Consider the following 10455-nt stretch of genomic DNA (forward strand, 5'->3'; position numbering starts at 1 on the left):
GATCATCGAAAATGGAGATAAAAAGGAAAAGTTCAAGGCTCCTAAATCGAACGATGGTGGTTTTGTCCCAACTTAAGTCAAAAGGATTCAGCGACTACTTCATTTGCAACAGTCCCTATCATGCAAAGGACTATCCAAAGAGGGAGAAGTTGAATGCCTTAAGGCTAGAAGGTAATGATGATAACTTAAATGAGGCCCAATGAGGCCCCATCTAGAGTTAATTCATTGCAACTCGTGAATGCCATTACTACACTGCAACATAGCTTGATATACGTTCAGGTTATTGTTGATGGTAAGGAAGTGTTGGCAATGATAAACACGGGTGCTACCAAAAACTTCTTAAGCTCGAGGATTGCTGAGAAACTATTCAAATGGCTACGAAAATTAAGGCTATGACTTTTGCGGGAGGGAAAGTGCAATCTAATGACTGTTCCCTTGGATGATTTCTACTTGATCCTTGGTATCGAATTCTTTGTCAAGGTAAAGGCATCGTGGTACCACATATGATGGGTTGTACATTGCAGATGAGGAGAATCATTGCTTTATGCTAGCAAGGTATCTTGACAAGAACAAAGAAAGGCAAGTTCAGGATGATATGCAATCTGCAAAATAGCTCAAAGTTGGACTGAGGAAATGAGAGATGGCTTTCGTTGTAGCCTTGGTGAAAATCAATGAGGATTTGTGGAGATGCCTGATCAGGTTGCAAGTGTCTTAGAAGAGATTGCTAATGTGATGCCTGGAACTTCCGAGAACTTTCCCACCTTGTAGTGCTATGGATCACAAGATTGAACTCAAACTAGGTGCAAAAGCTCCTGCGCAGCCCCATATCGAATGGCTTCATCTGAGTTGGCAGAGTTAAGGAGACAGCTTGATGATTTACTTGATGCGGGTTTAATTCAGCCTTTGAAAGCTCCTTACGGTGTCCCAGTTCTATTTCAGAAAAAGCATTATGGTTCTATGAGGATGTGTGTGAATTATCGTACCCTGAATAAGGTGATGGTGAAGAACAAATTCTCTGTGCCTAATGTTGCTGATTTATTTGATCAGTTGGCTAAAATTTCTTTCTTTCCCAAGCTAAACTTGCGATCGAGATATTAGCAAGGAAGGATGGCTAAAGGGGGTGAAGCGAAGGCTGCCTGCGTGATATGATATGGTTCCTTTGAGTTCCTAGTTATGCCCTTCAAGCTTACGAATGCACCTGCTACATTTTGCAATCTGATGAATGATGTGCTACACGAGTTTTTGGATAATTTTGTGGTGGTATACTTGGATGATATTGTGGTATATAGTCAATCATTAGGTGATCATGTTGCCCACTTGAAAACAAGGCTTAACACCAATTGTATGTCAAGAAAGAGAGGTGTGAATTTCTCCCTTTGGAGGTAATGTTCTTAGGACATTGGGTGGGTTAATGAAAGGTCAAAATGGATGGAAAGAAGGTAAACACCATTTTGGAGTGACCAAGCCCATCTAAGGTTGCTAAACTACGTTCATTTCTTCGATTAGTTAACTATTATCGACGTTTCATTCAAAGCTATTCCAAGAAAGTGAACATCTTGACAACTTGTTGAAAAAAAGATCGAAAATGGAAATGGACCGATGAGTGCCAATGAGCTTTTGAGAGTTAAAATAGGCTATCTCTATTAAGCCGGTGCTGCAGTTGCCTGATTTTGAGAAGCCATTTGAGGTACATACCGATGCCTCTGACCATGCTATTAGGGGTATATTGCTACGGGAGGGCCATCCGATCACCTATGAAAGTCGGAAACTGAAAGACACAGAACAACGTTACTCAACTCATGAGAAAGAGATGACAGCGGTTGTCCATTGTCTTGAAACTTGATGCCATTATTTGTTAAGAATGAAATTCACCATTCTAACAGATAATATAGCCAATATATACTTCAGGTCCCAAAAGAAGTTGTCGGCAAAACAAGCTGCAAAACAAGCTAGATGACAGGAATTCTTGGCCAAGTTTGATTTTGTATGGGTTCATAAACCAAGCAAGTAGAATCAAGTTGCTGATGCACTTAGTCAAAAATCTTTGGAAGCTTATTTTCGGCTTTGATGATGGTTGAATTTAATTTTCTTGATAAAATCAAATAGTGGGTTGAAAATGCTACTGCTTATGCCGAGTTGTCCTAGGAAATCAAAGATGGCTTGGTGAGACGGTATTGGGTTGTAGATGGTTTGATCTATGCTAAAGGCAGTAGACTATATGTGTCTTCAGGTGGGGGATTAAGGCAAGAACTATTGAAGGAAACTCATGATCCAGAATGGGCAGGCCATCCAATCATCGGAAGGATGTTAGCTCTACTCTTGAATCGCATTACTGGTCAAAGATGGGTAAATAGGCCAAGGCATATGTGAAATCTTGCTTGGTATGCCAACAAGATAAAACAGAAAGGAGGAAAGAGACAGGATTGCTCCACGCTTTGCCAGTTCCAGAACAACCTTGGCAGTTGAATTCTATAGATTTTATCTTAGCATTCCCAAAGGTAGATTGGTTTAAGTCCATTATGGTGGTGGTGGAAATATTTTCGAGGTATTCGATTTTCATTACTATTCCGCACAAATGTACATCAAATGTTGTTATTGAATTATTCTTTGGAAACGTTGTGAAGTAATTTGGAACATCCGAGGATCTTGTGAGTTATCTAGATTCTTGGTTTATAGGCAAGTTCTTGACCATGCTGTTCAACATGATGGGTGAATTGAAGTTCTCAACAGCAAATCATCCACAGACTAATGGTCAGATGGAAAGGATAAATGCATTGCTGGAAGAGTATCTCAAACATTATGTGTTAGCAAGTCAAAAAAATTAGGTTGCCTTACTTGATACAGCTCAATTTTGCTACAATCTACATCAATCCTCTGCAACAGGCGTGTCCGGCTGAGTTGACTATGCGGCACATGCCCAAGACGCCTCTGGAGATCGTAAAACAAGAAGGACGCAATGTGTGCCCAGCTGCTGTTCAATTTGCTTAAGACAAGTAGGAAATGATCGAGCAAGTTAGGACAGCCTCGCAAAGGCTACCAAACTGATGAAGAAGTATGTTGATCAGAACAGGAGGGATATGGAGTTAATTGATGTTGAAATTAACTCCCCAAATTTGGAAAAAGATCAGTAGCAAGACGATGCATCGTGGACTGGTTCAAAAGTATGATGGTCCATTTGAAGTTATCAAATGTGTGGGAAGGGTAGCATACTGGTTGAAGCTACCTGGTCGTTTGAAGGTTCATCCTACTTCCACGTAAGCTATTTGAAGCTGTTTAATGAAAATTTGATGGGAGAAGATCGTTTGCAGGGCAAGAGGGCTTATCATATGATCAAGAAACAGTATAATAAGAAGGTGGCAAAGATTTTGGGTCATTGAACACTGGAAGTAAGCAAGAAAAATAGGACTGATTATCTGGTCCAGTAGAAAGGCACTAGCGGGATAGATACAACCTACGAAATGGATGTTGATCCGAGGCAATTTGAGGATAAAGATCAAGGAGTCTCGATTCTCTTCCAACGAAGACGTCAAACTCTTCCGGTGGGAAAGGTTTGTCAACTTCTTAAAGGCTAACATGTGCAACAGCATGGGCAAGGCAAACGTAGGTTTTCACCTTGTAGGCATTTTGCTTCAGTTTGACCAGTGTTAAAGTGTTGCAGGGTAGCAGAATTTAGTAAGACATGGACGGATCCAACTTGCTATTCAGTGTGCTCTTGTCTACAAATTTGAGTGTCCAGGTCAAGCACATGTTTGACATGCACTTTGGGCAGTTTCCGTGGTCTATATTAGTGAAAAGTATGGGCAATTACTGAGAAAGGTCATGGAAGGCAATTTCTGGTAGTTTTGGTCATAGTAGGTGGGTTTATCCCTCTAGTAGTTAAGGGTGCTAATTGCACATGAATTTTGGCTTATAAGTATGATCGCTCGGGCTGATGAGACACAGACTTGTTGTGTTCATTCAATATTCCCTTTGTTTCTTGTATTGTTGTGGAGTAATAAATGAGTTGGGTGATTACTCTTAAAAATCTGATTTCAATCATCTACATTGTTGCCTTTATTGTTTTCTTATGCGCATTGTGCAAACTCGTGGGCTGACTGAGTGAGAACCTCAATGCCGTCATAGGTGAAAATTTGGCTAAGTACTTTCCCCTACTTCCTCCCTATGATAACTACCGTGTAAGCCTACTTTGGAGCCTTCATGGCTAGGCATAACAATATCCGTTCCATCCAAGCTTCATTTTTTTTTTCCTTCTCTTTTAATGGAAGCATTTTCTCATACTTTTGATCTTAAAATTCAAAGTATAATTTATTTTTGGGGCATTTGTTAACAATGAATAGATCATTTCAAGGCCTTCCTTTTGGATGGTGATTATTCTAGGTTTAGTTACACTTATCTGATTCTTGTATAAACAAAGAAAGATAGAAGTGGTTTCAGTGCACGGGGGCTCTTGCCATGGAATAGATGATTTGTCAAAGTTCTTGTGTCTTACTCTGTAATTGTTTCTTTTAATTGCTTAAAAAAAATTCCTAACAATTTGTTTGGTAGTTTGATTAAAAGTCATTAAAAACAAAAGAACTTGTCCGACGAAAACATAATTTTTTGAGTTTAATTTAAGAAGGATTAAAGTTTTGTCATGACTTTGCGTTTGTTTCATATAGAAAACGAGATATATATTTTTGTTGTACCAACGTATGTATCGACCCTCCTAATTGGATTGCATGTGATCAGGGATGAATTCACAAAATGATGTTGGATGGATTCAACTTTGAGAACTTACAAATGAACTCACATCATAAGAGATCGAGTTAAGAGACTAAGGTCCTAACAATTATTACAAACATTGTCAAACACTTGGGTCTAAATTCCAACCCAAAAATGTTCCACTAGATATTCCTAGCCTTCATTACCAAATACAAAATCCTCGCTCAACTCGAAAATATAAACTAGCAGAAGCATCATAGACATAAGCAAATAATATATATACACATATACATATATATATCCACTAAAGATGCGAAGCTAGAAAATAACATTGTGGTGAGCTAAAATTATAAAAATTCGGAAGGAACTCACGCAACATCCATGACAAAGTGTCAAGCACTCAATGAAGTACAAGTCCAAACGTCCAACCTAAGATGTTCCACTAAATCTTCTTAACTTTCCTTACCAAATAGTAGATCGATGCTCACCTTAGGATGGTTAAACTGGCAAAAGCATGATACATGTAAGCCAAGAATATATATCAACGAATGAAAAATTAAGAAAATATGAAATGTGTTTTGTTTCAAAGAACTTTGAAAATCGATCTTTCCAAATAACTAAAAGTTTTAGCAAAAATACACAATTAAAAATACATCATTGCACACTACTGTTCTTAAAATACTATGGACTTCGCATATCCATACCAAAGGCATTCACCATGAGTATAAAATCCCACACTAGGTGAGGAAAACTAGGAATTCAAAGGTCCAAAGAAATTGAATTTATTTCCTATTCCTGTTTGGCTCACTTCAAAATTATACTTATAATCAGATTAATTTATAAATAAATATGTTTTAACAAATACTCTTTTTATTGAGATTAAATATAGAGAAAAACTTACTTATTTTTATAATAAGACCCATTTCATAGTCTAAATAAGTTAATTGTTTCCTTATATGAATAAGTAATATATTAAATTATACATAGAATCCCAAAAAATAAAAAAAATATTTATATTTTTCACTAATATATTAATTAAACATTTTTGTCTCTCTCACTATTAAAATAAGTAATTTTATTTTTCACTAATATAATACAATTTATTTATTATAAAAATATTTATATAATTAAACGAAGAATTTTCGATTTACGAATAGAATTATTTTATGAAAAAATGTACGATTGAAAATGAGTTTCGAATAAATAATTTTTTTTAAAAAATGAGAGACAAGCATAGGATAAAATATATAAATATTAACAAGCTATTCATGTTTACTATGAAAATTATTAGGTATTTTATTTAATACACGCAAGAATGCATGCACAGTAAAAGTAGGGCCCTCTAAGAAGAGAACTACACGGAGTTGACATAGGTTATTGCGTAATTTTCCTCCATTATTCTGACACGTTGTTTGTTGGGCTTCAGATAGCCCACTCACGTATTAACTAGCTTGAGTTGGGTGGGGTGGGATAACGATCTCACGCTTTGGGGTGGATAAGGGTTTTAGGGATGAGGGTGGAGAATGGATTTAGCGTAGGGAGTGAATGACAGAGAATGTTGATTGGAAATTAAAAATTATACATTAGTCGTTTAATCTAGTTTGGTTTTATTAAAAAATTAAATTATGCCCTTCTTCCAGCCACATTATTTTCATGAAAATGCAGTTTTGAAGTGTATTAATAAAAATGTATTTTTAAAAATAAGAAAAATTTAAATTTGCGTGTAATATTATTTTATTAAAAATGTATAGTTAATCCGGGGGCAATTTGTGGATAATTTATTAAGTCCATATTTGGTTTAGCTTAAAAGGTTAATTAAAATCTAAATTAATAATTAATAATTAATTTTAATCACACATTTCATGATAATCATAACTATTCAACCATATATTCCATCAACTTTCATAATACACGTGTTTGACATACATAGGTGCATACAAACATACAAATGCCGGAGAGTGCCATCTGGCAAGAGAACTTGAAATGAATTAATTCAACTTAATCTTACATTTCTAAGCTAGATTATGGATCATTTGATGTTAATAAAACGTTAGAAGTTATAGATACTGAAATATTATACATTATATGTATTCCTCAAGTACTCCTAGCAAACTTTTAGTTCTTTCACTTTGAGTGAAACCAACGTCTTAACAACGTTATTATAACCACCGGGACAAAATTCAGTTCCATTTTTAATAAATATACTAATTATATCGTTCTCGAGAAGAAAAGAAAAAAACCTTTAGCGAAAAAGACATTTGTGATTTGATATGCAATAATTCATGAAAAGTAAAAACAGAGTGCTCTGCATATACTGAAAAATTCAATATACATATATACAAAGAAAGAAACAATAGGTAACCATATCTTATGCACGGAAATATGTATAGAATGGAATCTTTTGCATCGAGTTATCGTTATAAAAAATTGGAAGCATAGTGTAATTAGTCTTGCTTATGTATAATTGTGAGTTAGGAAAAGTGTAAACTTATGTTACTCAACTATGACTAATAACTTGTACCGAATGGTTAGATGTAAATTTGAATTGAAAAGAAACTTGGACGGCGAGAAAGAACGAGTAAAAGTCAACGACGGATGTCACAAGTACAAATAGAGTGCTCTTTAGACACTAAAAAGAAACTAAGAAATGTTATGCCTATATAGAAATTAATTATCGTCGTATCATAAGCACCACCGCCGGAAAATCCTACGGCGGACCAGGTCTTTCCGCCACCCATCCTTCTCGACAAGCTATTTTCCGCAATATTTTCGCCTTATAAGAGAGAAAACTTACCGCCGATAATCATCAGTTTAGGGTTCATCACGTGTCAAGGCAAAACTCAAACAGTAACGAGAGTTGATTGGTGGGGTCGGATCAGGTGGGTCCCAAACTAAAGCAGCGTATCCAACGAAATATAGTGATCTAATTGGCCAGCACATTTCGACCAATCAGAGTTTGTACACGTTTCCTGCACTCCGAAAAAGATGGGACACGTATGTACCTAAGGGAAGCAAAGTGGGGATGCTTTTGGTGGGAGGTTCCAGAAAAAGAACGCGTGGCATACGTTTATGTTGTTTGATGTTTATTGCTGTTTCACGCTCTTCTTCAACGCGTGAAATCATATTCACTCTTTTGAATTTCTTGATCACGAGACAAAACAAACATGCACATGATATTCTGGGATGTTTGGCTGAAATATAAAATCAAGTACAAGGAATTTTAAGAAAAATTAATTATCCACGTTTATTCAAATTAATATTTTCTTCCTGCTAGTGAATTATTTATTTAAGAATTAATTTTTATTTTTGTGTCAAACTAAATAATTGCATGCATGCATGTTTTTTGTTCATATTTCTGCACAAAAATGCTCTCCGAAAAGATAATATTGCTCTACCTTATTAAATCACCTACTTTATTACGACTTCACTTGGATCATAGCATAAATCAATAATGCTTTCGACTACTGAACTTTCATAATCTAAGATGCAAGATTTGTGCTGCTTCACCTAGCAGTACGAAGTTTGTATTGCTCTTCCACAATCCCATTTTCACAATTTACGCTCTAGTAACGTTTACAACAATTGGTCCTTTAATTTAATTGGATCAACTAGCAATTTTGAAGGAACTGAAGTTGCATTTCCCTTTATTTCTATTCAAATGTTCGTAAATATTTTCATGCAGAAATTATTTCTTTACTTATAAAGATCAGATATCTTGCATAGCTAGTTTTCATAAACCTTATTTATTTACTTATAATATAATCTGGAGATTTGTTAATTTTATCAGTATCTTCTTAAGTATAGCAAATATGTCCATTCAAAATATCCTTCATGCTTAATATATACTTAAAAATAGTTTTTATTTTCGAAATTACTAAATATATATAATTAACATGTTCAATGTAATAAATCAAGTAGAGACTATAAGATTATCACATATATAAAAAAAATTCCACCCTCAAGTATATCGTGTTCTTCACGTGGTAGGTGCGGTTTGCGGGTTTGAATTCCTACAAGGTCGCTGCTATCAAAGAGCCATGGAGGCACCCAGGATGAGGACACATGTATGGCCTGATGACATTTCAGATATTGAGAAAAATTTAATTGGTCAAGTTAAAAGGTAGAATAATGCTCATTGATAGAAGCGTTTGAAAGAAAATAATTATTCTGATGTTTGTTAGCAATTAAAATTTGGAAAAAGATAAAAATAAAAAATGGTAGGTCAAGTCTCCACTTATTAAATTCTCAAATGAATTATCATGTTTTTTTAATTTGGCAGGACGTTGATTCTCCATTAGATTTGTAACGTTAGGTTATCTTGTTGTCATGATATTATTTGTCAGTACTAATCTATCCTTAATGCAAGAATGTTTGATTGTGTTTAATTGATCAAATTTACTTTTAAGTAACTTATTTACTCTTATCTATTTTTTGTATTTACTTTTATTCTAAAAGTTATTTTAATTCACTTCCAGAAGTAACTTTTAATCAAAACTAAACGTACTCTTCTTCCCATGCAGTGCATGTCCTTTCTATTACGTCGCCAATATATACCTTCCATAGAAAATCAAGATCCTAAAAACTTTTAAGGTCGTGTGTTAATTACTTTTTCAAAAAAAAAAAAAAAAAAAAAAGATAATGGCCAACTTGATAGAATAATGCTTTTTTGAAAAAATAAATATCCTACGTGAAAATATATTACATGCATGCACGTATATAAGTTATTGATATATCTCTATTTGATTTTGTTAAAATTGAGTTTTTAGTACGTTTTGATTAAAGTTCATAAAATACATAGATAAAATTTACTGGTGCAATGAAATATATAGTTAAAATTAATGATTAGTCTCGACGTAAATTTATTTTAATTTTTTTTTAACTGAATTAAATATAGGTTATATATTTTCTATTAAACTCGCATGAAATAAATCAACGAATCACCAAGACTAGGAGTTTTGTTATTGATAGAAGAAATTAAATAAAAGAGTAACACAATTACTTTGGAAAAAGGTTCCAAAATTATTATGACAATTATCATGTTCAACAATACAGACATGTCAATCAATCGTACATAAATTGAACTTTCAATAAAATAAGCAATTATTCAAATTACACAGCAAAATATGACATACCTGTCATCCACCTTATGTAGGTACAATATCTCCTAGCATTGATGCTTTCTCTGGTGACTTTTGTCTAATAGCATTCCAACCCACTAATCAAGATAAGGGTTATTCTGCAGAGTTCTTTTGATATGACTTTTTTTTCGTCAAGAGTGAACTCAATCACATTTGGTGGATAAGTTGACGTGCGGACGGAGAATATCGACGTCCATTCCGAAGTTTTTTCGAGACCATTTTTAACTAGAAAATCCTCACCCACCGCCCTTCTATCTCTCACCATCCAAAATATCTATCTCATTGTCTATAAAGCCTCAAAGTGCCTGCTCGAGAGTTTATAAAGGATTTGGGCAGAGCTAAATATGAAGAATAATTTCGTAACAGCACACCACGTGTATCGGGATGACAATCAAACGTGAATAAATCTGATTGGCTTATACGTGTGGGTACCAACCTCTGTGAAGTGGGAGAAAGATAAAATAACCGACTTATTTAGCTACGTGTTGTCGGATCACAGACACGCCACGTTGGTTGATTTCCAGAACAAGTGGGTTAGAGGGCTAAATAGGTCATTACAATATTTATTAATTTCATAATCGTCAATAAAGTTTGTGAGGATACCAAGTTGCTCCTT

At 34.7% G+C, this 10455-nt stretch overlaps 1 protein-coding gene and 1 long non-coding RNA gene across 2 annotated transcripts; one reads left to right on the forward strand and one right to left on the reverse strand.

Annotated features, from left to right (window-relative positions):
- Window positions 1–831: 831 nt before the first annotated feature.
- On the forward strand, window positions 832–1843 carry LOC111391212. Its single transcript, XM_023016376.1, has 3 exons — window positions 832–993; window positions 1186–1281; window positions 1661–1843. Exons 1-3 carry the CDS (start codon window positions 832–834, stop codon window positions 1841–1843), a joined length of 441 nt encoding a protein of 146 aa, XP_022872144.1.
- Window positions 1844–8618: 6775 nt separating this feature from the next.
- On the reverse strand, window positions 8619–10164 carry LOC111391218. The gene is made up of 2 exons (XR_002702082.1): window positions 9834–10164; window positions 8619–8772 (listed from the first exon to the last, which is right to left on the reverse strand). It is a non-coding gene; the product is annotated as an uncharacterized LOC111391218 (long non-coding RNA).
- Window positions 10165–10455: the final 291 nt, after the last annotated feature.

The sequence above is a fragment of the Olea europaea genome, unplaced genomic scaffold, assembly GCF_002742605.1.
Source record: "Olea europaea var. sylvestris unplaced genomic scaffold, O_europaea_v1 scaffold764, whole genome shotgun sequence".
Taxonomy (NCBI): domain Eukaryota; kingdom Viridiplantae; phylum Streptophyta; class Magnoliopsida; order Lamiales; family Oleaceae; genus Olea; species Olea europaea.

What these genes read in the sequence shown, in the direction of transcription:
- LOC111391212 (XM_023016376.1), top strand. Translation starts at nt 832, where the DNA reads ATGGCTTCATCTGAGTTGGCAGAGTTAAGGAGACAGCTTGATGATTTA. An exon ending in ATTATCGTACCCTGAATAAG is followed by an intron (nt 994 to 1,185) that starts GTGATGGTGAAG and finishes ATGCCCTTCAAG; the next exon opens with CTTACGAATGCACCTGCTAC. An exon ending in TATACTTGGATGATATTGTG is followed by an intron (nt 1,282 to 1,660) that starts GTATATAGTCAA and finishes CCGGTGCTGCAG; the next exon opens with TTGCCTGATTTTGAGAAGCC.